Source organism: Lepidothrix coronata, unplaced genomic scaffold (assembly GCF_001604755.1).
Source record: "Lepidothrix coronata isolate B3197 unplaced genomic scaffold, Lepidothrix_coronata-1.0 Scaffold0, whole genome shotgun sequence".
Taxonomy (NCBI): domain Eukaryota; kingdom Metazoa; phylum Chordata; class Aves; order Passeriformes; family Pipridae; genus Lepidothrix; species Lepidothrix coronata.
The window spans coordinates 15,571,829-15,598,450 of NW_016690180.1; the positions used below are offsets into that span (position 1 = coordinate 15,571,829).

At 36.8% G+C, this 26,622-nt stretch overlaps 1 protein-coding gene across 1 annotated transcript in view; it reads left to right on the forward strand.

Annotated features, from left to right (window-relative positions):
* Window positions 1-26,089, forward strand: part of SEL1L3 (SEL1L family member 3) — a 33,935-nt gene extending 7,846 nt beyond the window's left edge. The window contains exons 4-24 of the mRNA XM_017805583.1: window positions 1,335-1,456; window positions 2,792-2,907; window positions 3,652-3,707; window positions 4,705-4,837; window positions 5,403-5,535; window positions 6,270-6,416; window positions 6,827-7,038; window positions 8,582-8,761; window positions 9,879-9,998; window positions 10,620-10,760; window positions 11,830-11,892; window positions 12,924-13,100; window positions 14,724-14,851; window positions 15,499-15,582; window positions 17,926-18,016; window positions 18,126-18,210; window positions 20,086-20,195; window positions 21,470-21,597; window positions 23,307-23,409; window positions 23,504-23,576; window positions 24,783-26,089. Of these exons, the coding sequence (XP_017661072.1) occupies window positions 1,335-1,456; window positions 2,792-2,907; window positions 3,652-3,707; window positions 4,705-4,837; window positions 5,403-5,535; window positions 6,270-6,416; window positions 6,827-7,038; window positions 8,582-8,761; window positions 9,879-9,998; window positions 10,620-10,760; window positions 11,830-11,892; window positions 12,924-13,100; window positions 14,724-14,851; window positions 15,499-15,582; window positions 17,926-18,016; window positions 18,126-18,210; window positions 20,086-20,195; window positions 21,470-21,597; window positions 23,307-23,409; window positions 23,504-23,576; window positions 24,783-24,952 (2,572 nt within the window). The 3' untranslated portion in view covers window positions 24,953-26,089. The remainder of the gene's footprint in view (window positions 1-1,334; window positions 1,457-2,791; window positions 2,908-3,651; window positions 3,708-4,704; window positions 4,838-5,402; window positions 5,536-6,269; window positions 6,417-6,826; window positions 7,039-8,581; window positions 8,762-9,878; window positions 9,999-10,619; window positions 10,761-11,829; window positions 11,893-12,923; window positions 13,101-14,723; window positions 14,852-15,498; window positions 15,583-17,925; window positions 18,017-18,125; window positions 18,211-20,085; window positions 20,196-21,469; window positions 21,598-23,306; window positions 23,410-23,503; window positions 23,577-24,782) is intronic.
* The last annotated feature ends 533 nt before the right edge of the window (window positions 26,090-26,622 follow it).

Consider the following 26,622-nt stretch of genomic DNA (forward strand, 5'->3'; position numbering starts at 1 on the left):
CTCTGTCCCAGGAAATGTGTCCAGAACAGATATGGTCTCAGCCTGGCAATCAAGGGTTAAATGGAGACTGCGGCATTTGAGTTTGCTATATTGGCAGAGATGGAAGGTAAAAAGAGCAATATGTGAGCATGAGCAGTATTTCTGGAAGCACAGTGTTTGCCTGTAGGTCATAACAATCAATATACAAGTGGTTGTGATTTATAAACCTTTCTACCTCACCATCTCTGGTGGAAATGGTGATACTAGCTATTTAAAGTGTAGTTTCTGTTAGGGAAAACTTAATCACCCTTGCATTTGTTTAAAGCAAGAGAACAAGTGCTAGCCTTTCAGATCAACATTGCTTTAGTTTAAGAAAACATACAAAGTACTCGTGTTAAGCAACTTCTTAAGAGAGAAGCAATGCAAGCTGACCCAATGCTGAAGTATGATAAACAAATATTGACCTTTATTAATTAATTAAGAAATGCAAAAGCTGAATATCTTTTTCTAAAAGTCACTAAGAAAAGCAAACTATTTCATCAGATATGATATAGTTATAGTGCTTTGCTGAGTTGTACATTGGAGGTACAGTTTTCAAAGGCATTCAGCATTGGCCTAACTGCTATGGCAATGTTACAGAAATAAGTGATCAAATTGCTGTTAAAAGCATGGAAGCAGATTTCATCTGGCACAGAGGAACTCCTTAAAATTAGATATTGTGGTACAAGTTCAGCTTTTAGTACCTCAACCAGCTTTGTACAGACATTTATAAGTCTTCGTTTTTTTATTTTGCGCTGCTCTGTAGTTTGCAGAGGCTCCACCTTTATTTATCCTGTGATAGCTCTGTGACAGTTATTCATAGCTATCTGAAATGTCCAGAGATTGGATTAATTTTTAGCTGCTACTCCCAAACACATTTTCACAGTTTGCTTTTAGTGTAGAAGACACAAAAGTTTTTACCGGCTTCAACAGTCAAGATGACAAGACCATGCATCTGGAGATTTTGTAGTGTAGCCTGCATGTGGGAGGTTGGCTCCAAGTTGTCTCTGTTGTATTTTCAGTTCCTTGTTGATGTGGGATCTGGAAGTAGCTCTGACCTGGTATTCTGGAATTGGTTCAGATAATGCTTCCTTACTCTCTTTGTCATTACCACAAAAGTCTGTGGTTAAAAAGAGATCAAAGGTCCAAGAGTGTTAAGTGTGGTTATTCTGAAGGTTTTCACTGCAGAGGATGTGTTCTGTTCTGAAGATTACATGTGTGAGAAAGTTTTGCTAAATTAAAGTAAAATGCATGCTTTTCAAACTAGAGAGAGTTTTCATCAGGAGTGGATTCTTTGTTTGCTTTTGCTCATGCAGGTTCACCGTTTCAATCTGGCTATATCTACTCCACCACTGTGAAAAGGATCTGTGTGGTATAATCTATTTTATTGATTCGAAAGAAATGTATGGTACTCCTGCCGTGTTTCTAAACGAGGAAGGTAAGGGATATTATTAATGGCTTTCAGAAGGGGTCTGATACAGTCTTTATAGATCTGTGTCTACGAATAACAATAAAAATATGTTATCAGACCTGATTCCTTGAAAAATGCTTCTTTTTGACTATAGTGTCTCAGTAGGAGAGTAGCTACTAAATTAATAGGGGAAAACTGAGAAATAGTTGCACAGCATCTATTCGTGGCTCACTTCAGGAAATATCTGCTTTGTGAGGAGAATGGACTAAATCTTACAGACCAGGAACACACACTGGGATTAAACAGTCTTACCTCAATGAACAACCTTTGTTCTTATTATTAAAATGTTGGTTTAAATTGTTCTTAATTCCTATATACATACTACATGAAATTTTTTTATAATTTGAAGTAGCCTTAGAAAAAGACAAAATGATTCAAGGTCTTGTCTGCATTTCAGTGTTCAAGAATCCCAGTCTGTTTCCCTGATCAAGAAAAAAGTTAAGAGGTAGTAGGACCATCTTAGTCTCTCGATGCTTGCAGTAAAGGACTATTCCTGCCAGGGAAACAGCTGGGAGCTGGCTGGCAGGCTCACAGAGGAAATAAGCATGCAGAGTTGTAAAAGTGTATACCTGGCTTTCTCGTAATACATTTTTCCTCCCTTCTTTGCAAGTTTCATAACTGATCTTTTCCTCTCTCTTATTTTTGCTGTTTTCATTTACTCTGTCTTGTAACCAATCTAGATAATTAGTTTATCCATTATAAACTGGATGCTTTTCTTTGAAGAACAAACAAAAATGGAAGTTATCAGCTTTATTATGAGATTTGCTTGGAGAAGTTTTACAGCCAGTTTTGTTCTCAATGTTAGACTAGACTAGCATAATAGCCTGTTCTGGTCTTAAGAGCTCAGAGCAGGAGTCTAGCTTCTGCAGGTCCGAATAGGGGAGGGTAGAGTCATGTTGTACTTGATCATTGCACTCACATGCCCCCAGTTAGTGTTGAGTGGATACCATTGTCTACTGTTCCTTTCTGCTTTTTACTGGAAGTCACATCTGCTTTCTGATGTTTGAGCCTCCCTGTTTGCCTTTTATTTAGTCTGTTTATCCCTCGGACAGTTGGCTTTCATTTTGTGGTTTCGTATGGGAGACTGAGCATTAGCATCTGAGATGTGTAACTGAAATGTGGAGCATGTGTCTGTGGGATTCTGTGAGAGCTGATGTATGGCTTGGTGCGTGCCCAGATTTCTGTTGGTGATGAAGAGGATGAAGAGGACAGAATCACTGTGAATGATACATTAGGAAACCCATTCTTACTGTTAATGTTTCTGTGGTGTTTATTTCCTTTTTCTTCCTTTGTTGCTGTCAGGCTATGTGCATATTCAGATGCATCTCGTGAAGGGTGATGACCTTGCAGTGAAAACTAGCTTCAGCCTTCCTCTGAAGCAGTGGTTTCGACTGGATCTCTCTTTTAAGGGTGGACAGGTATGCTTGGGTCAAGGCTGAGATGTGTCTTATTTCATTATGCCTCTGACAAATTCATTAATAGCTGAGACTGAGAAAAATACTGTAAATTGTACATGCTCACATACTAAAAGAATGAAAAAGCTAAAACTAGAAGTTATCCAGGGACGTTCAGACATCCAGCTTTGGGAAATTAACTTTGATTGACTGAGTTGGATTGAGTGCACTCTCAGCAAGTATTCTGATGACACCAGGCTGTGTGGTGTGGTTGACACACTGGAGGACAGAGATGCCATCCAAAGGGACCTGGACAGGCTTGAGAGGTGGGCCCATGGGAACCTCATGACATTCAACAAGTCTAAGTGCAAGGTGCTGCACCTGGCTCAGGGGAATCCCAAGCACAAATACGGGCTGAGCAGAGAGTGGATTGAGAACAGCCCTGAGGTGAAGGTCTTGCATCTATTGAGTGACAAGAATCATAGAATCATTAAGGCTGGAAAAGAGCTCCAAGATCATCGAGTCCAACCTTTGACCTTGTCAACCAAACCATATCACCAAGTGCCACATCCAGTCATTTCTTGAACACTTCCAGGGATGGTAACTCCACCACTTCCAGGGGCAGCCTGTTCCAGTGCTTGACAACACTTTCAGGGAGGAAATTTTTCCTAGTATCCAATCTAAACCTCCCCTGGAGCAACTTAAGACTGTAATAAATGTACCCTGCAACATTTCTTCTATTATAATTAATATTCTGTGTTATTTTAGATAGAAGTAAGCAGTGTTGGGAAGAATTTGAAAAGACGTCATCATCAATCTTTTACGTAAGCAGCATTTTCCCCTTTGTGGAGGAATATGTTTGTATGTGTTCAGATACAGAAAATGGCAGGAGAGCACAAGTTTGTAACTGATATTCTAATTGATTTTCCAAATGTCTGTGCTCTTCTTCCACACTATGCTTTCAAAACCAGTTTGCATTACTGTGATTACACTGGGCATGAGCTGAATGTTTTTGTTAATGCCATAAGCTGGTTAACACAGTGCATGATCCAGTACTAGAGTCTGAAAGCCCTCACTAAAAACTGATTGCCAGGTCGGTGTCGTTAGGATCAGTCTTCAAATGAAGTTTTGGCCTTACTGAAGTCAAGTTTTGCTGTTGCTGTGAGAGAGCTAGGATTTCACCAGTGAAATTGTTACCTAATTTGCTTAGTTAGAGAGCAAAATTGCTACCAAAAGTATTCTTACTCTATCCTTTATTCTAAGCAACTGAATAATTTTTTAAAATTAATCTTTAATTGTTCCCTTTCACTATAATTTAAGATTGACTCTTTCTTGTGTAAATAATTAAAAAAACCCACTGTTAATAAGAAAACTACATAACAGTGAACTGCATGGCAGACTTCAATATTATTCCTTATCTGCTATGCTTAACAAACCAGAAATTGAAAAATTGTAAATAATAAATGTAGGATGTAACTTAAATTTTCATATGCCAATTTTAGAAAAGTGCAAGGAAGAAGTGAAACTGAAATCTTTGAGGTTGGGTAATGGTGCATAAAACATCAGAAGATACTTACAGGTCAGAAAAATAAAACGCTCTGCTGGTTTGATATGTTTGTAGACAAGGGATTTGTTAAATTTACTCCAAAATTTATCACACTAAATGGTAGAGTAGATTTTGAGAATAAACAAATGAACAAAGAAAAAGACACTTGCAATGAGTTTAAGGCTGTCAGTTACAGAAATTCTGAGATACTAATTTCTTTTTTTCTTTCACAATGCCTCTAGATAGTCAGTTTACTTCTCTTTTATGTTCTCAAGTTTTAGGGAAGATTTCTATTATGATGACACTGCTGGATACTTTGTTCTTGGAGGCAGTGGATATGTAAGTGGTATTGAAGCATTCTTTGGACCTGTGAAATACTATCGTCTCAATGTGTTGGAAACAGATCAGGTAAGCAAAAGCACCGTTTGGAAATGTTTAAACATTAGCAGCCAACTATGGCTGTATTTTATTTTTTTTAACTGGAGTTCTTACCAAGTGATAAACTTGCTATGAAGCATAATAATATCTAGGAACACATTAGCTTTATTAGCAATATTAGTTGCCACTTCAAACACTAAAAGATAATGCTTTGGGCAGTGAATGTGTAAAGCAATGTTCATGAATCTATATTTAATAAGGACTTCTTTTCACTAATGCTTTGTTCCCACTTTCTGATGATACAGTATTGGACATATTTGATTAATCTATGGTTTTGTTAAAATTGGTGGTAAAAGTCACATGGGATTGGTCGCTTTTGAAAGTTCATCCATGATTTTTGGATTATGCTGACTGTTTAAAGTCATAGTCTGTTGTGGCCACCATTAGGTTGTCTAACACATGATGTGCCAGATAAACTGATTGTAGTGAATAATCTGTTTCCTTTTGTTATTTACCCACAACACTTCTTTCTAGCTGAGCGTAGACAACAACGGATACTAGGGATGACATTTATCCATCGTTTGCCTTTTTATAGATTTCTAATCCTCTTCATGACAAAGACACAGTGGAACAAATTGAACTCTACTACGAGAGATGTATGGACATTCAAGAAATAGTTCATGAGTACAGATATATTGTAAGGCAAGGCGAAAAAGCTCACAGAAGTTGTAAGTGTTGATCTATGACACAGGAATTTTAAACTGTCATCCTTGGAGACCTGTTTGCTTTCCTTTTAAAAGCATCTGGATATCAATCATCAAAAGTAAACTTAATTCAGCCATAACAAGAAAAAAATGCAATTTCAAGAGTTTAGTTTGTTACTGGTAGCTAAAACTGTGGTTTTGTCCCTGCAAATACTTTTGTACTGTGAAATACAAACTTTAATCATCTTGATATGTCTTCTCTAATAAGACAAGTGCATAAAGGGACAAAGAAATACTTTCAAGCTTACATGTAGTCTATACAATTGCCTTTCTTCCATTTCTTTTTCAAAATGACCCTAAAGGCAAATGTATTTTAAGCCCTTTCCCAAAAATAGATGAGTTTTGCGGGAATGTTTCTGCCACAGTTGCCTAACGGTCAGTAATTAACAGGTTTATATCAAAGTATCCACTTTGCTGAAAGAAAAGTAACGTGTCTTAAAATGTGTGCTGAAAACAAGCCTATGTTTCTAATTAGCAGTCGATTGCATGCATTGTGACCAGAGTATGGAAGAAGAAATTTTAATGTATTTTTAAGTGGTGCTAGCTGTAGGAGTTTTTAGTACTGCTGTGTGTCAAGAAGGTGCCCATCTTGTCCATGACTTTTTAGTTTACCCTAGAAACATCATTTTCCTACCAGAAGCTTGTTTTCAAGGCCGGCAAAGTCAACTTTCATATCTTAAATATATTGTTTTCTCTAGGTTACTATGAAAACTATTATTTGGAGCTGATTCACAAATATGGAGAAATATCCAAATGCGATGCCTTCATGTGGGGAAAAGAGCTCAGGGAAAAGTACCACACTTTGTTCAAACTGTTACAAGAGATAGACTTCAGTAGTCCAGATGGTAATCATGGGGGTTTTTTATTGTTCTTAAATAACTCCACAATATATGTCATGTAAGTTAGTATCCTTTGGCTTCAGTTCATGTGTTATACCTTTTTTTTTCACATAGTAAAGGAATATCATGTTACAATATGCTGCAGATGAAAGGATGGCTTTTTAGGTAGAAGGAATCATAGAAATATCCTTACGTTTTTCGTGGTTAGTTACTTTGGGGCGGTCTTTTGGATTTTTATTCACTCTTCCTATTCAATAATACCTTGTATTTTGGTTGAATTTTGGTTGTCTGCGTTGAGAATACCGTTCAGCATGAGAAATAACAGAATCTGTCTCAGTCCCATTAACTTAAGGAGGGGAAATCTATTCCTAATTTTAACTCTTGCAATAACTGTGCATCCTATATTTTATTTTTAGTGTTAGAAGATGGAAGTGATACAGTTGTAGAAGTTGGCCGGAGGATATTTGAGAAGGTTGTGAAAGGTCTGTCCAGTGCCAATGGCCTCAGCAATATGGGTTCCTCTGTCCCTCTCCTGATGGATTCCAGTTGTTGTGGATACCATAAGGCTTCCTATTTCCTTGCAGTTATATTTGAAACGGGGCTCGGTGTGTCCGTGGATCATATAAAGGTAGTAGGTTTAGTATGCGTGGTTATGTCTGTGAAACTAATTACCTTTAAGGGCGATTTAGAAATGAGATGAATTTATGATCAATTGAATTAAAAAAATTGAAATGGCCTCCAGATCCAGTCAGTGGTTGAAGGGATTTCCCAGTAAAGCTACTTGTAAATAAATTGATGGCAGAGATGTCTTTATGAAGTCTTGGTGGTCGGAATCTTTATCCTGCTCATCCAGAACAAGGAAAGCAATGATTTAGTAAGACCTGAAAATGGTGGTAAAGTGAACCATAAAGCATAGAATGTACAGCTTTTCCTAGTCATTGTGGATCTAGGATGAGGTAATAGCCCTTGAGACACCCACAGTCATCTGTAGATGGGTAAGAAAAAAGTCTTACATCAGGCAAATCTCATAAATTGGAAAAGGTGCATAGTACAGTCAGGAAAGAAGTCCCTTTTTACAGTGTGCAAAAATGTGGCACTATGTATATTATGGTCAAATGATTAAGGGTAACAAAAGTAGAACAGTTTACTTTTGGAAAAAAGTGACTGCGCTTCAGCTGAGCAACTGCAGAGTATGTGAACTTCTGACCTTTTAGGCAGGTTGCAAATAACTGAAATGTTTCCATGTGATTCAGTTTCAAGGTCAAATAAAGGGAAGGTGTTTATATGTCATGGGAAGAGGGCAACACTAAAATCGCCAACAGATATTTCATTGTGATATAGTATAATATAAAACACTCATTAAAAAATAGCAGATCTGCCTGTTATGGTTACAGGACACTAAATCAGAAGAACCTCTGAGAGGCCAATCAGAGACCTCAAGCTCACCTGCAATTCTTCAAACACAAGAAACCTTAGACAGAAACCTTCTTTATACCCTAATTAGGGAATATACCTAGTGGTAATTATGGAGGCTAAGTCATTTCATCATTGGATCTGCTTCAGATAGCGTAGGAAATAATTTAATATCCAGCACAAATAGAACACCGTTGTTTTTAAATCTATACAGGTGAAAAATAATAGTAGTGCTGAAAATGGTTTTGGGCAAATGTGTGGTACATAGACTAATTAACATGTTTCTCAAGGGAGATTTGTGCTGAAACCTTATCAGCCACAGGTCCTGTCCTACTAGTTCTGTCAGATCCCTAGGGTAAAATTCTTAGGTGCTGTTAATTAACTTCCATATGTTTCCACTGAATTCACTGTGAAAAGTCCTCTTGGCATCAGTGGGACTAGTTAAGTCACTGCTGGGTATAAAAAGTGTCAGAGTATAAACAACACTGTAATAAAATGACATTAAAAAATTGCTGCAGAATAAGTGCAATACTTCCAAAGTATTTACAGTCCAGTTTTTCTTTCAAGTCTTTCTATACATAGATAAGATGCTTTAACTACTTTAGAGCTGTTCTTGCTGTAACTGTGTTTACATGGTATAACTAGTATATCAGCTACCACTATGAACACTCTGTTCCCTGTAAGTCTCCTCGAAAGTGCTAAACTTGTGAGATGTGCAATGAATTCACTCTTGTTTATGTCTGTTGATTTTTTTTCAGGGACTGCTGTATAGTTTGGTTGGAGCTCAGGGGAATGAGAGACTTGCTATGATGAATCTTGGCTATAAACATTATCAAGGCATTAATAACTATCCACTTGATTTGGAGCTGTCATATGCTTATTACAGTAATATTGCAATAAAGACATCACTGGATCAACACAATATAAAAGGGGAACAGGTAAAAGAGTTATAACTGCATCTGAATTTGTTTTCTGTGCAAATTATTTTTCACATATTAATATTAATTGTGTGGCCAGAACATTTTGGTCTTGATTTACAAATATTAGCTCATCTGATCCATGTCCCTGCCAATGGCAGAGCTGTGGGACTAAATGATCTTTAAAAGTCCCTTCCAACCTAAATCATTCTATGATTTGACGATTGTTACAAAATCCCCCAAATTATATGTAGGTATCATTACTTTGTTTCTTAGCAAGGGGGAATCAATATCAAAATTAGGCTCAAATCCTCAGAATTGTCCACATGCCTATCTTTCATTAAAGTCTAATTGTTTTTCTTGGGCCCTAATTCCTCACTCAGATTTTTAATTATGAATATAATTGGATGTGTTTATTAAGCAACTGATCTGCCATTTTAATAGGCAAACATAATGAAGATCATGCAAGAGATAAATTGTCATCTCCATATTTATACATTTTCTATAATCAAATGTTGGTTGTTAAATAGTTACCTGGTAAAGTTACAATAAAATGATTTTAGAATGAGCTACTAAACAAGCGGTAACACAACTCTATCTGTAAAGAATGTTCAAGGTAGATTAGTGCTAGAATCCTGGCTTATCAGAAAGAATGATTATTGTACAGAAAATAGAGAGATTTTGATTGCTGAAAATCTAAAAATCAGCCGACATACCATGGAGTTCTGTGGGGCAGGTCTTCATCAAACTTTCTGCTAGCCTTTTTTTATCTTTTGAAAGAGATTTTTATAGAAAGTAGAAAGTCTTAAAAGGCTTAAAAGCACTTCTTTGTCATTGTTACTTGGATGTAAAACTAAAAGTTGGATTGGGGTTTCTTTTCAGTTCTTGATATCTTGGTGTACCTTTCCAGTGTAGAGTGGACTTATAGTTTTGTACTGTAACAAAGTAGTAAGTGTTTTTTACATTGAATGTAAGAATAGTTAATGGACTGGTCATCAGAGGAGTGATGAGAATTTTAAAACCCAGAATGGATCATGAATTTTTAGGGCTAAGCAGGAAATGGAAAGCATTTTCATTTTGGTAGCAGATCTGTAAATTCATTATGTAATAATTTTTTTTCTGTTCACCTACTCTTCAGGCATTCGTTGAAACTATAAGACTGATGGATGATGAACTGCTAAAAGCCCAAACAAAAGAAAATGGTGATGTCTTTATGTGGTTAAAGCATGAAGCAACAAGAGGAAATGCAGCTGCACAGGTATAAAGTAATAAATTTCCTCTTTCTTGGTTTTAGACACACATCAGTATGTACATCTATAGGATTAGTAGGAAAGTGCTAGAGGAGAGTGAAGCAGACAGATGTTTTCTCTTTCTACCCAGAATTGCTTCTTTTTTATGAGCTTGAACTATTTCCCATGTTTCTGTCTGATAGTATCCAGTAACCATGAAAAGCTAAAACGATGATGCAAGGCAAAAGGGAAGAGTCGTCAAGTCTTGGCAACCTCCTTCTCTGATCCTTTTCCCTGGGTTTGTATTTGATACAGTGCAATTGCTGTTGCTGATCTGAGACCAGCAGCAGTACGTGTAATTCTGAGCCATTTACATGCATCAAATCTGTGTTTATCACTTATCTCTGCACTTAAATCAATCCAGACTACTGTGATACTGTGATAGCTGTAAAAATATCCCTGCTGTAGATTTAATATCAGGGAAGCCCTCTGAATATTCCTGGCAACCAATCGTTTTCAAACTGTTGAGGATGTATAACTATATATTGTTAATACATTTGAAATGCATCTAAGCTGAAAAAGTCTGCTCCTGCAATTCCAGTTTCAATACTAGCATTTATAACATTACTGCTTATGCTGTTTTCTTTTAGCAACGGTTGGCTCAGATGCTGTTTTGGGGCCAACAAGGAGTGGCAAAAAATCCTGAAGCTGCAATAGAATGGTATGCAAAGGGTGCAATAGAAACAGAAGATCCAGTGTTAATATATGATTATGCCATTGTGTTATTTAAGGTAAGTCAAGTTTCATGTTTTCACTTCAAAATAATCATTCCTATGCCATGATGTTTCTAAGTTGTCTGCAGTGAAGACTGTATACAAGTGCTTTTAGATTTACTCTGAAAATCAATCACTAGACATGAAGCTAATGTTGATTTTTTATCAGAAAGATACAAAAATTTTAAGAAGAGCCAGTTAAAAGTAGTTTAGTCACTTTGTTCTGAGCCAGATTCAGGATCAAAATACCACTCAATTAGTGAGTCTTAATTTTTCCTAATGTCTTGTCACCTCAAAAATCCAACTAGTTAGTAGGCATAGGCCTTGGTGTAGAGATGTAGGTAAAAATTTGATCCTTTCTTAGATCCCTTCATTAGATCTCTGGGATTTTTTTTTTTAAGTTGGAATTAAATTGTCTCTGCATGCAGTTAGTTTTTCCCTGCTAGAAGCACTAGACAGCAGAGGCTAAACTGAAGCATAACCAACCCCACCTGAGTCAAATAAGGTATATCAGCTGAACAGTGTCACCCATAAAACAGTCATGAGCACTAAAGGTTAGATATATTAGTGAAGAACCATTAAGTCTTCATCCCGTTTCTTTGACAGTGCAGGGTTTTTCTCTACAAAATGCTTGCTTTAGATTTGCTTGTGTTAATTTTGAGCACCCATAGTCTGTTTGACCCATGTTTGGAATTAATTTATATCATAAGCATGATATCTGTGTATTTCCTTTGGAGACACTTTGACATCCTTTTTCAGGAAAGCTGAGAGCTCTTACTGTGAGCAACCTATGCCCCTTTGAATGCTACTCATTCTTGCTTAGGTGCCAAAAATTAAAGATCCGTGATATTATTTACCCATAAAAATCACTTGAATATGCTGCTGAAGTAATTGTTCCTAGACTGAATCACTGAGATTTTGTAAAGCTGTGAAGGAGGGATGACACAAAGCTAATTGTTTTGTTGTAACTGTTTAAAGCCAAGTGACACCTGGTAAATAATAGTATCAGTGTTAAAAGACATTTTGAATGTGCAGAAGTGAATTTTTATCAGCCTGCATTTGATTGTTTCACATATGCATTTCCTAGGGCCAAGGTGTGAAAAAGAATATGAAACTTGCATTGGAATTGATGAAGAAAGCAGCAGCCAAGGTAAAATGCAATAAATATTGTATTGTAGAAGTCCTATGCCAGGTGCTAATAATAATGAACTCTGATTTATATAAAATGCCTGTTATCATAATTCTGTGTAAATGCTGGTTGCTTCTTCAGTGTCTTCACCATGAATGGCAAAAGCCTTATTTTCCCAAACTGGGAGACTAGCTCTATGCCTGTTCTATGATTTCTTTGAAACAGGAGAGACTACCTGTTCCACTGCCTGTTTGGGAAAGGCTTGAATAAACTGAGTGGCTTTCATGCTGTGATCAAAATTCCCTTGGCTCAGGAAGAATCTTAGAGACATCAATTTCCTTACTCTCCTTGAACTCAGATACTTAGGGTTTTATGCTCTAGAGCACATTTTCTATACAAAAACAACACCATAATTATTGAAAATTTTAACTGCTTTCACCTTCTAATGGGTAAGTTAATAACAGACTGTCATACTTCCAGCCCCATATGATCCACCAGTTTGTGCAAGGAGGTGGTGACTCATTGCAACAAAAATAAAAACTGTCCCAAAAAGATCTTCTCCTCTTGATTGGTAATTATTGATGCAAAAATGCATCATTTTTGCAAGTTGCAAAAATGCAACTTGGTAATAGCAAGTAGCAATATCTTAAGCAGATCTGTATGATATTGGTCAAATGCAATTTGAAAGCAGCATTAAAAAGTTCTGTGTTCATTGCTTTCTATTTATTCTTAAGGAAATGTTCTAGCTTAAAAGAAGTGAGTTTTTTCATTGCTAATCCTGCCAACTGGGTTCTGGGAGTTCACAAGGATAAGAGTCCTGTTTTGTCCTTGCAGAGGAAACAGGTGAAAAATTTGTCACAATTTATTCTTGTCAACAAGTGAAAATCTGAATGCAGACACAGCTGAGATGAATAAGTTGACACTGTAGCCTTATTCCTCACTCTAAATATGAGGCCACAAGGAAGAGTAGTGGGGGAAAAAACCTTAGTTGCAGAAGTGACCCAAAGCAGAATCAAATGTGTGACCTGAGGGTGCTCTTCTTCTTCCATCAGGGCTTGCCCCAGGCAGTGAATGGCTTGGGATGGTATTACCACAATTTTAAAAGAGACTACAGAAAAGCAGCCAAACACTGGTTAATTGCTGAAGAATTGGGAAATCCAGATGCATCATACAACCTTGGTGTCCTATATTTAGATGGGATTTACCCTGGAGTACCTGGTAGAAATCAAGTGAGTAAATATTTAGCAGTACTATTTCTTACATTAGGACCCAGTTTAAAAGGTTTTGGTTGATTCTTGAGATTGCTGTGTTCACTCTGCGTTGGATTTTGATACCTTTTATCACAAAGGAAGGTTTTACTGGGGGATTCAGTCAGATTGCTTAGAGATGTTACTCAAATAGTCAAAATTATGTGCATGTGTTTGTACTCCCTCAATTTAGAAACAAAACAGGTTCATGTTTTCCTCCAGTAACTGCTTTTGCTTTCCTCCTTCTAGTGACAGCAGCCAGGAAAGATAGTGTGTGCTCTCGCTTCATGTGATCTTTTGGTTTCTCTCAGTTTTAGATTGGAAAGTATATAGGGAAAGGATTCCACAGTAACTGAAAGTAGCACAACCTTGTCCCTGAACTCATGAACAGCTATGCTACATTCACGTAGCTTCTGTGAACCTCAGAACTGCAGTGAAAGGCCTTCAATCCAGACTTGAAAATGTAACTATTTATTACAGTTCTGGTAGACTGCAGCATTTTATTTTGTCTTTTTGCGAAACAAGCCATTAACTTTTCAATATGTGCAAAATAATTTTTCCCCTAATGGGAAGGGTCTATTTTAGTTATATTTATTTTAATTTATTTATTAATTTTAATTAATTTATTTCTTTTAATTAGTTTATGACCAACAGCACAAATACAGTGAGGTAGGCTGTAATAAACACAGGCAGACCTCATGCTTGGAGCTGAAAGATGTTTCCAGTGTGGCCTGTGAGTTCTGAGATCTGGATAAACTCCAGACAGTGAGCATTTCTGCTTCCAACAGCAGTGGTGCTCAACAACATGTGCATCTGGCAAACACATTTTTCTTTCCTGGGGACCAAAAAACACATTTCAAAGCAAACTGATTATAAGAGTACACCTAAAAGTGCCCAGGTTTCTTTAATCACCAAAGCCAAGGGCAAGGAGAAGTTATGGCTATGATGGATACTCTGAAGTCTATGCACAATCACAGAAAACATATATTGATGGTTAATAATTTCCTGAAGTAAATTATTTCAGGCTGTATGCTGTTTTGTTTTACTTCACAGATTACAGTTTCTGAGGGTAAAACATGGAGAGCCACACAACCCTCCCACTTCTGCAGTTCTGGCCTTACTTACTCAATCTGTGTTATCTTTTATAAACCAGTTTCAAAGATTTGAGCACGGTGGTTGTGAACTGCTGGACATACTGAGTATTGCTCCTGCTCCACAGCCATCATTTGGCATCACCAGAGCAGAAGTCCTGTTCTCCAGGATCCCTTGTTAATCTTCCTACTAGCGAATAACTAATTTTACTTCTGTCAGTGTGTACAAGACTTTTATGCCACCGGGTATTAGTTATACATTGAGACACTTTTCTATTTGTCATTCCCTATATTACCAGAATATATGTTTTTCAAAACTTTTTCCAGCCTAAACTATTAAATAGTTAGAAGAAAGGGGTTAATTTCATCTAAGTACATTAAAAGTAGCTAAACTGTCTTGCCTTCATTAGCCAATTGCCTGTTTTAATTCATCTGATGAAACAAGTCCTGAGGAAAAAAATCTCAATAAATATTAGTAGTGCAGAGTTGCTAATTGTCTCTTGTTTCTTCACAGACAGTTGCTGCACGCTATTTCTATAAAGCTGCCCAAGGAGGACATATAGAAGGGACTTTACGGTGCTCTGTGTACTACATCACAGGAAATATGGAAGACTTCCCTAGAGATCCAGAAAAAGCTGTAATGTAAGGAATGAGACCATTTACTAAATGACAGTATAATTCTGATGTGAATATTGTCATTGCTGGTGATTTTTAAGTCCATAGTCTAAATAAAGTCTTGTACTTCACGGTGCTTACCTCCTTGACAAAAGGTTCTTCTACGGTAATGTTTGATCTGCATGAGCATGTGTATTATTTAAATGACCAGTAGATTTTGAGAGATATTGAGTACTTCTAGTACTTTTTATGTTTTCCAGAACAACTTGTAGAGATTGTGTTAAACAACTTGGGAATTTTGTATCTAACAAAGCCTTGCTTTTTTGGATTTTCGAGAACTGTCAGACTCCTGATGTGGTAGAACTGGTATTTTGCATGGGAAAAAGAGGCAGATAACTACTGCTAGCACTTTTTAACTTATGTTCATTTTCTCCAAAAAAAATTGCCAAGAAAAACCAGGATGTCTCTAATATGCTCATAGAGATGAATGGATCATGTTCTCATTCAGTCAGTTGTTACAAGACTGATGCAGCAATTACAATTAAATCCCATAGTTTGTTTTACAGAAGAAGTCAGAAGGTGATCCCATATCCTTTTGTATTCTTTGAATCTGCTTGAGTTGGGATTACATTACTGGAGCTCAACTGTTGACTTTTGTTTGATCATTTCCACAGATGGGCAAAACACATTGCAGAGAAGAATGGCTACTTAGGTCATGTAATCAGAAGAGCCCTCAATGCTTATCTGGAACTTTCATGGTATGTTTCTCCTGTTCCCTTTTAGCTTATTTTCTATTTTTCATTTACTTATAGCATGATAAAATAATTAATATTCAGGATCACCTCAAAGAAAAAAAGAAATAGTAGCACCACTGAAATTCATAGCTAAACATCCATTGACATAAAGGGAAGGAGGAGTTGACCCAAAGCGTAATTCAACAGTTCTGACATAATCAAGGGAAAAATAAGGAGTTTGTAAAGTGAAATAGTTGAATCAGCTGATCATGGTTTTCAACTCATAATATTGTGGCTTGTGAGGTGCACTGGATTAACCAGAGGAGCACCTTTCACTTTTAAAATTCTCTTTATTCCAAACCCCATATTTTGCTTTCTCTTTTCTGTATAATTCCATGTCATGAAAACTCAGTCTGCTGGATTAGATTTGTTAATTTTTTTGTATATGGTTAATATTATCTTTTCTGTAATTAAAATAGGAGCCTCCAATATCCAATAAGCCAGTCAAGAGGTTTCAAAATAGTCTCCAGGTTAATGCTGGAGGCATGAGCATCAGATACTGTATGTACAGGCATCAGACTGTCATATGTGATTAAAACAATGGCTCATTAATCCTGCAGTGTCCCCCTGCGAGTACTTAATTAATGCTTCAGGCTTAGGAGATCTACAAGGAACTGTCAGTGGACTGTTCTGGAGTAACCAATTCCTAGAAGTGTCTTTTTACTCAGTCCATCACAGACATTTCTCCTGAGGCTTGAGCTCGGTTTTCAACTCTGAAAAACTGTTGATATTTTTGTAGTATATTCTGTTGTACGAGCCTGTGACTCTGCCCAGCTGACTTTGCAGCAGCATGAGCGTCCACAGGTGGATTACAGGTAGAGCATTAAGATTCCAGAAAGTCAGGGCTCAACAGCTAGGATGAAAAATCTGCTGGAGCACCACTTAAGATGTCAATGATTGGGAGTGTTTGGATAGTTACTTATAAATACTGATCCTACTCATCTCTGGGTTTAGGAGTATGTTCATGTTGAAATGTTTGCTTCTGAACAGCTCTTCATGTACCTTGCACAGATGTAAATTGTTGCACTGCCAACCAGACCAAGTAATATGTGTTCTTCAGTCATTGGTGTTTGCAGACATGTTCTGCACATCTGTCAGTACATGGTACTTCCCAGGCCGATTTAAAGTCTTCAAATGGAATTTCTTTTCTGAATTGCCCTTTGAGACCTAAGAATCAGATGAATCAATTTCCCAGTTTAGGAATCCCAAATTCTTTCTGTAGTCTCAGGTCTCCCTTGTCCTAGATGTTTTTATAGGGCAAGTACAAGGAGTAGTTTGTAATCTTGCAGAAATAGTTGGGAAACAGGAGATTACACCTGCTAATTCTGCAGGAGTGAACTGCAGGAGAACTGCCTTCGCAATTTCTTTTAAAGTTTCTTTGCTTAAGCACCTACTCTTGAAGTCAAATGTGTATTTGACCATGTTTGCTTCCAGTATAACAAGCCATTGAAACCTGAAACTTGCCATGGTATTAGCTTTGTGTTGTGGGGAAAATCATTGGAAGCATGACCCTTTAATAGGAAACTTTAGTAGGAAAAAAGTACACCAAGTGGGTTTTTTGTTTATCTTGTAATTTTGAAAGTACACACATTATTTTAAAGACTTCCTCTTAATTTTAAATGTGTAGTCTTCATAATATGGAATAGATGAGTGACAGAGAATATGAGAGCTGCTCACCTCTAGTATCACAATACCGAATTGCTATAGTGCAAATGCAGTATTAGCTTTTATTACTTGTTTTACAGTCAGTGAGGTGCCGAGAGTCCTTAAAGAGAGTGAGATTTGTTTAATTCACAAATTCAAATATAATGAGAGACAAATCCTGTTTCAAAAAGCCCAAGACAAGACAAAATAAGTCATATAAATAACACAGTAAAGCATACCAAAGAAGTATTCAGATGAATGTTAGATACATACACAGCTAAGTTAATTACGGATTTTTTTTTTGAGTCTTTTAAGAATGTTTTATCTGAAACGTTTAGATAGATATTTGGGCTTAGTATCAATTCTCCTTTATCATCAGTCTGGCACTTGGAGTAAATGCACACTGCAGTTATTCTAGCTGCAATGCAAGAGGGAAAAGGCTGCAAATTCTTGAGGTCCAGCATGGCTGGTTATGCCGAGCACTGCCAGTACATGTCGCTGTTGCCTGGGTTTCCCAGACTCTTGCTCTTAAACCTTGTACCAAAAGTTCGCTCATAGGTGATTTTATAAATTTATTTAGTGCTTTCAGGGTTTTTTTAACTGTAACTAAAATGCATGTTATTTTTTCTAGGTTTTTCATTAATTTATTTTATCTAACATTAGGCATGAAGCTCTGCTGCATTATGTTTTAGCAGCTGAAACTGGGATTGAAGTGTCACAGTCAAATTTAGCACACATCTGTGAAGAAAGACCAGTGAGTAAATGTATTCACAACTTATTATCCCAAAAGGAACACTTGTTAATAATAATGTGATCCTACTCTCTTACCTGTGATGTTAAAGAATCAATTATTTTCTTTAAAGGACCTAGCAAGGAAATACCTAGCAACTGATTGTGTTTGGAGATACTACAATTTCTCTGTTTCTCAAGTCAATGCCCCATCATTTGGTATGTATAAGGAATTCTTTCTCAATTTTAATTTTGCTTTTTTTTAAATTTCAAAAACTGTGTTGGTCACAACTTCTTTGTGAGTGAGCAAGTTAAGGGAAGATTAATCCCTGTTAATCATGCATTTCCTTTTTTAATGTTTTGATAGGAATTTCAGGGAGGGAAAGGTAATTTACGTGTTGTGTTTCAGCACATCTTTTCTGAAATTTTCCTTCTTATGGCATTAAATGTATAAAATTTGAATAAAATAAAATAAAAAAGCTAAGCCCTGAGGAGGAGCTAGATATTCAGGAGTTTGAGCTGTTGACTCAGTTTAAGAAGTTTAAAGTTTAAGAAAAAAAGATAGCAGTAGACTTTAGGAGTTCCCGCTGTTTAGTTTATCAAAGGGAAAATCCAAGAGCAAATATACTTCTGTATCATAATTGAGTCATGAGAAACTAATAAAGGCTAAAGGATTCCTTATCTAATTTATTACTAGTTTTTCTGTTAGGGTACAGAGTTTATCAATGTTGGCAGAGCTTACCTTGGGGAACTAAAGGATTCTCTGTTAAAAAAAAAAGATCTATTTACATATAAGTTACATTCCTCAGGCCTTAAACTTTACTACATCTATGACTTTAGTAACTGAGCTGTCTTAGTGCCTTTGAAAGCATTACTGAACATTTGAAAACACTGATCTGATTGTCTCACAAGAGCATTTAAATGGTTTGTAATAAGCATGTGAAAAAGTGGAGTGTAAAAATAAGTCAAGCTATTCATTTAAATACACAGTGTGGAAAATTTAAATGTGTGGAAATTTAACATTGATATAGCCTGAGGCCACAGGAGCTGACAAGCCCTCTTAGCTTTACTGAGGAGCTTGTAGGCACCTTAGCTCCTTAGCACCTGACTCTTCGGTAGATCCACTGGTACAATCTTACATTAGAGAAACTTCTGAAGGTCAGACTCGTGGGGTGGGACTGTGATTCCATTCAAATAAAGGAGAAAAGACTTGCTGGGTTCAACAGAGGTAGAATTCTATTACTCTATCTCTTCCTTACATCAGTAACAGAAGGGGAGTTTTATCTCAGACCCTTCTCTGCAGTAGTGGAGGATCAAATCCCCAGTGTAGGGCCTGAGATGGAAGAGTCTAACCCTGGCAGTGGAGATTTCCAGGGCTACCTTATCAGTGCAATGCAGGGTGACCTCAAATTCACTGCCTGTTGCAGAGTGCACTCCAGGCCAGGCCTGGAATGATGCTGTTGGTATAGTTGAGGGGATCCCTCTTCTTGATGATTCACTACAGCATTCACGGCCTTCCACTCTGCATCCGTGCCAGCCTGTCCATGTAGCCTTTCTGCCTTTGCTGTTGGGTTGGTAACTACCTTGCTTCCTGGAAGAGCTCTGCTATAGTCCACTGCAAAAAGCAGGTGAGATTTCTAGGCAGCTGCTACAGACGCACAATGCAAGGTGTAGAAATGTTTCAACCCATTTGAGGAAAGTTTAGGTCAGATAAATGTAGGCACAGTCCTGGGAGTTCTGGGAGTTTTTAAACTCCTTAGCATAGCTTAGTGCAATGTCATGCTTGCTCCTGCCTGGATAAGTGCCTTATCTTTTGATGCATTTCATTACTGTGCAATATCACAGAAAGATATTTGTTAAGTATTTTCTGGACATTGATTCCTTCTAGACCATGAGAAATTTCATCCAGGATAAATATTTTCAGTGAGAGGCTGATGTAAAGTATCCACAGAGACAACCAGAAGGAAAGAGTACCTTTGTTTTTTAGTATTGTGCTTTAAATATAATTACTGTTAACTTCTCCATCACATTAATAGTTGGTTAATTCTATTCCTACAAATATTCTAAATTATCTTCTACTGGTTTCTTGCACAGCTTATTTGAAGATGGGCGATTTCTACTACTACGGTTACCAGAACCAGTCTAAAGACCTGGAGCTCTCAATGCGGATGTACGCACAAGCTGCATTGGAGGGAGATTCACAGGTGGGTCTGCAGTTGTGGAGTGTTTATAAAACATTGGAGTTTAGAACAATCTGAGAATTTAGCTGAGACTGGTTCTTCTGCTTGGCTACATCTGCACTGAAGAAACCTGCTAGAATAAGTTACAATTTTCTCAGAATACCTTGTGAGTCAGTAGTTGCTGATTCATGATAATAGGGGGTAAACTTAGCATAGATGGATAGTCCTAGAATTAGGCTGTTTTATCAGCTAAAAGTGAATGGCCTAATTCAGTGCTACCTGCCTTGGCACAATTGACCCAGTTGTGACCTTGGCATTTTTGCTATTACAAGGGGATGAATTAATAGACTGCTGAATTCTATCCCAATCCTATCCCCTGCCATTTCAGGATATAAAAAAGAAGACTGGCCTATTTCCCTTAGTACGTTGAGTAAATCCTAGGGTGAATTTTATTTGCCACAAAGGTTTCATCTTAAAATGCTTTATAATTAAAAGATTCACCATATCACATTACCAAAGACATGCAGTGTTTCAACACTGAGTTTCCTGTCTTCAGACCCTCCTAAACTGTCCTAGTTGTAATATTCTGTTCTCCCTGTCCCTATGCCAGTGTTTCCAGACAGTATCTTGTATGTGAAATTATTAGAGGTAGCATAGTTGGGTTCTGTTTTGAGGATACTGGGACAAGACATTACTGCTAAACTACCAAAGGAGAGAAGAGATGCATGAACAGTTACTAAAGTATGAAAGCCAAACTGATGGGGAATCCTGTAATATGTCTCATGTGTGTTCATTTTCACGGCTCTGAAGAGACATAGGGATGCATAAGACTTGTCCAGGTAGGCAAAACTGTAAGACTAAGGACTTAAATTGTCTGGAGGAAATTTCCGCTCTCACTTTCACTGTTCAGATGCTGTTGATCTGTGGAGCTAGCTGGAGGGGAATTGAACAGAACAAAAATCCATTTCTGCTTTCAGTCTGTATTTCTATAGTAGATAAAAGATGACAGTTTGATATAGTGACTGTGTTTAAAGAGCAACTAAAAACTATAAAGCTTATGTCTTTTTCCAGATGGTTTCTATGAAAATAGTGTCACAACATCTAAATGCCTCTTTTGCGTTTACAGTATTTACCTGTGTTTATGGTTAGGAGAAAAGGGTCTCATAATTATTCAGTGAATATCACATTATATTCAATTAATTTATAGAAGACAGTCATAATTATTTAGATTCTTGATGTTTAGATATACACATGAAAATTTGATGGTTAAAAAGCATGCATGCTCTTTTTGCTGTTAGGGTTTCTTTAATTTGGCCCTTGTCGTAGAAGAGGGCAACTCCATACCTTCCTACATTCTGGATCACTTGGAAATTGATGAAGCATTGCGTTCTAGTAATACATCACTTCTTCAGGAACTTTATTACAGGTGAGTCTTTTCCCCCCTTAATCAGCATCTTCTGATTTTCCACATAAGTAACATTTACTCTGGAGAACAGCAACTCCTGTAATTATTAACTTTGTTCATTTGTATGATTTAAGGCAGGTTAAGGTCAACATACTCAAAATGCTTAAATTCCCTAAATATGTTTCAGTTTATGCCTGTTAAAGAGACCTGATTACATGTGGTTACCTGGAATAGCAGGGACTGGATTTAATGATCCAGGAGGTCTTTTCCAGTTCAATATATTTAAGTTCCTATGTTAGGCACTGGTGGTTTGTGTGCGGTTCAAACCAACATTTCAATGATATAGCATAATTTAATACAGAACTTTAAAATGTGTAAGGAAGGAAGCACTCCTTCCTTAATGATTCTGCAAGGATGTTCCAGCCTGTTACAGAGCACAGAGCACTAGATTTCTGAGAAGGGTACAGGTCTGCTGCCTGAACTACCTGTGCCAGCACTATTCATGCACAGACCACCTAGTGAGCTCTGGTTCCGGTACAGAACTTGAGTTTCCTTTATCCGGGTAAAGCAACATGTGTTGGAAAGCACAGTGGGAATGGGAAGCTTAAACTTTGGTGGATTTGCCTTTCAAATATTTAAAGAAGGAGAAGCTAATGTTTAATACATGATGCTGTGAACCAAGAATTAGTGGTTTGTCATCTGTTTTTCTACTGAGTGTTGTGTGACCCCAAAAAAGTGGAGATGATACCAACATTAAAACCTCATTTGTCTGTTCACCAAAATCTGCTGAAATTGTTCTGCACTGCAGTTAGCCTGAACTTGTACTCTAAATTACTTTCATTCCATATGAGACTGCTGGTTAGATAAACAAGGGTTCTGGACCATCTGGGATTGTAAGCTTGAGTCTGAATTCTGCCTTCACTTGAGCTGAATCCATCTGCTTTGTTGCGAGAATAATTCCAGAGTTGACAGTGCTGAAGGGTTTTTCCATTATCATACACTTTCATCCAGAAGGGCATGTACTTTTATATATTTTTATTTTTAAAATATATATTATATATATATTATTTATAACTTTATAACTAATTTATATGTAGATTTATAATAAAATGTATAGAGAAAATTTATATTTCTATATATACACACCCCACCCCTCCTTCCTCAGCTTGGTAAAAAGAGTCAATTGAAGTTTAAAATAGGTGCCTGTGATTTAACTTTCTTAACTCCCCTAGTAGGTAAAGTCCTAATTGAGAGAGCTGCTCAGCTCACCCCACAGGAGGTACCTTGTGCTAGTCAGCTAAAGCACTCTTCAAGCTCTGACTGCTTGTACTGTCATACTCCATTGTCTCTAAAGGAGGTTTAGGCACCAGCATCCTGCTTAGGCAACTAAATTTTGTATATATAGTCTTAAATCAAGTCCTACTGCTGTTGACTCACATTAGTAGAACTTGTACTCTGACAGCTTGGCAAGCATAGCTTGGATGCTTAGACCCATTGCTGACTAATAAGAATATAAAAAATACACTCCTAGGGTAAGGTATTCTATGCTTAATAAATTTAATCTGGAATTTCTCTGAATTTTTCTTCACCATTTGTGAAGTAGTGATGATGATATTTATTTGTTTTTCTGGGTTACTGAGGTTTTCTGCAAACCCATTGAGATTCCCAGATGACTGATACACAAAATTGTAGAGGAGGACTAATGAGTTGTTTTAATCTTCTTCTTGTAGGTGTTGGAATAGTAGTAACCAAGAATCAATTAGTCCATGCTCATTAGCATTGCTTTATTTTTACATGAGAGTTGTCTGGAACAATGTTTTACAGTCTACTCTGGTATGTATTGCTCTTTTAATACATGTACAGTTCATTTGGAACACTGCCTTGGCTTTGCACTGCTCTAATTATGTTTTTAAAATTACTGTCACAGATATACTTCATGGGAACCTTTCTTTTATCGATTCTTGTTGCATTTGCAGTCCAGTCTATTCAGTCATTATCTGGTAAGTATGTGTCACAGAAAAACTGAAGAAAGAGGAGTGATCTTTTTATTTTGGAAAAAACTTCAAAAATAAAGACAGGAATTCTAGATTTGAGAGAGGTACCTCTGAACAGTAGCTTCTTTGACATGCAAGTCATTTTTTTATTGTTGAAAAGGGGTGTGTGAAGCAAAGCTTAGCTCTAAGGTTTCTGGAGAATTTCCCTTGATAGAGAAGGTGGTTAATAAAAACATTAAGTGCATGAGATTATTTCCCGTCTCTCAGCATGCAGTATTGTTAGAGTAATTATATGACTTTGATTTCCTCCGTTCGGAGAAAAAGTATGGTTCCAAGAGCTGGCACTTTGGAGTAACTTAGGAACAGTCAGTTCAGCCTTTTCTAGCCAGTAACAGAATCAGTAAATGCATTTAGTCAGGAGTTGCAGACTTCTCCTGTCCTAAATTAGAAAGTTCTGCTCTATGTTGTCTTTCCTGGTGGGATGGAGAATATTAAGGGACAGAAAATCAAATACCCGACTTCAGTCTGTTGACACTCACATCACTTTTTTTACCACACTGAAAGAGATATCAGAGACTAAACAACATTGCTGATGAACGGGGAGAAAACCTCTACCATCACATACGAAAATGATGAGGAATCGTCTAAAAAGCACTTTCAGCTTCAATCAAGTGTTTCAATTCAAATCACAAGACTTGTTCTCGATAAGGAAATTGTGAAATAAATATGACCAGTTATGAAAATAATTTCTTCCATTAAATAAATTTTCTTACATTGTGTTTTAACCCCAATAGGCAGCTTAATCCTATGTCAGAAAATAATGTTTTCTGACATTTTTCTGTAATAAAATACAGAAAAAATTACTTTCACATTGACAACCTAAACCTATAGGAAGTAGTATTAAAAAACCCAACACCATTAAATCAAAAGATTATTTGAATTAAGACATGTAGCTGTGAGTAATATGCTGAATATGGAAATAATTCTGAAATCCTGCTTTCTTTTCTTACTAGCTATAATTTATGTAAGTTGGGAATCATGCAACATATGTATTAAGTATATAGTTAGATATTCTTCTTTCAGTATTTCCTAATCTTTGAATGTTATCTTTGTATGTAACTTTATATCCACATAATATTTAAATATTGATTAATAGACTTCCTAGGCTCAGTGGGGTATTTTTTAATAATTTCTTTTGACATTTTTCTGAAGCCCGTAATTCTCCTGGAAGAAGATCAGAACCGTTGTCAGATGATGCCCCTTCTTCCTCAGGGAATAGCAACGAGGATGCTGCCAGACTTGTACAGCAAGATGAAACTACTTTTTCAAATGATTTAGTACAGCAGGAGTCAAACCCTCAGAATCCTCTTGTTACAAGCTGAAGCGTAGTTTTCTTAAGGTTGACATCCATTGGGAAGATGGGATATGAACAACTACAAATCTAAGAACTGGCAACCAACCCTGTACGTGACATTAATAATGCAATTCAACAGCTGAACTTGTAGGGAAATTCACTGATCTGATTTCTCTGTTACAGAGGAAAACCATCCCTATAATTTATTTAACACTCCAAACAGATAATGCAGAGTATCTCACTATACCAAACACATGATCATACTGTATGTCATTGAAGGACCTGGAAGGAAATATCCGGAGTCTTTGCCTAATTGAAGAATGAGAAAACATCCTACAGGTTTTGATGAAGAAGTTTTACTTACGTATCTAATCTCTTATTAAATTGCCTTTACTGTATTTGAGCTTATTTATTGGTCAAGTTACCAAAGTTTTCCAAGTTGGAATCATGGAAATTACATAGAAGTGAAACCCCGTGACCAGCACTTTCCAAGTTCTGTGGCACAGCAGCCAGGACTTTAATACATGCAATGGTAACATTTAGGGGGGTTGTATTTTATATTGCATCCTATTTTTTCTATGCAAAAAGTGTTTTATTTTGAAAGAAAACACACCAGGAATATTTGCAATATGGTCATAACATAGTAGTTCTGCTGGCTAAGCCCTAGTCAAAGTTTTACAAGCATCAGCAGTTCCCTGGTGAACACAACAGAATATTTCCTTCCCTGCCAAGAGCAACTGATTAGAGCAAGTAGCTCCCCTAATGAATAAATAAAAGAACATTGAAGTGTGATCAGGTGACGCAAATTGGACAAACATTTTGGTTTTGGATTCTTCCATAGATAACACTGGAAAGGATTTATTTTGTGTTTTACAGTAACTCTTAAAGGCACCTATTTAATTTTATAAATGTTGGATGGGATAGATGGATAACATGTATGGAGTGCAAATACCTTCTGTCTGATTTAAATCTATCTGTAAAGTGTCTATAGGAAAGGTCTAACCTTTATAGCAGGTGTGCAATCACTCTGCAAAATGATGTAGATCACAGACTAAATTGCATCAATCTATGCATTACTGAGGGTTAAATCCACCCGCCTTGCACTACATTATTTACTCTTGTAAATAAAAATATTTTTCTAATTCAGCCTGTATGTGGAAGAATTTCTTTTAAAGCACCAGTCGGATGAAATACTTGCCAGTTCTCCAGATCATTATTTACATGTCTGTTTTCTTAGCTGCAAATGGGACAATCAGCTGCACTTTATTTGAGAAATGCAGTGTTCTCACAGACCAGACCTGGAAGAGTTTTTGTTTTGTTTTTCAAGCAAGACATAGGAGGTTTCAGTCAAAAAGGATTGATTGAAAAGAAAAAAAGCTCTGACCTTCAAGAGAGATTCATATACATACATACATATGTATATATATGTGTGTGTCTGTACACACATATCATCAGGGCATGTTTCACTTGCTGAAAACTGAAAATTCCAAAATGTTGAGAGGAGACTTGATGCTTTGAAGCAGAAGTTCTGTTGACAAATCATGGGAAAAAAATTAAGATATTAAAACTCCCTCCTTCCTCCAGCTCAGAAAGTAAATTATGGGCCATGGTACTGAGTTTTTCATTTATTTGATCAAGAACTGTGCAAAGAGTACTTTTTGTTTTTAGTAAAGTTGTAGATACATCTTTTGTTCTTTT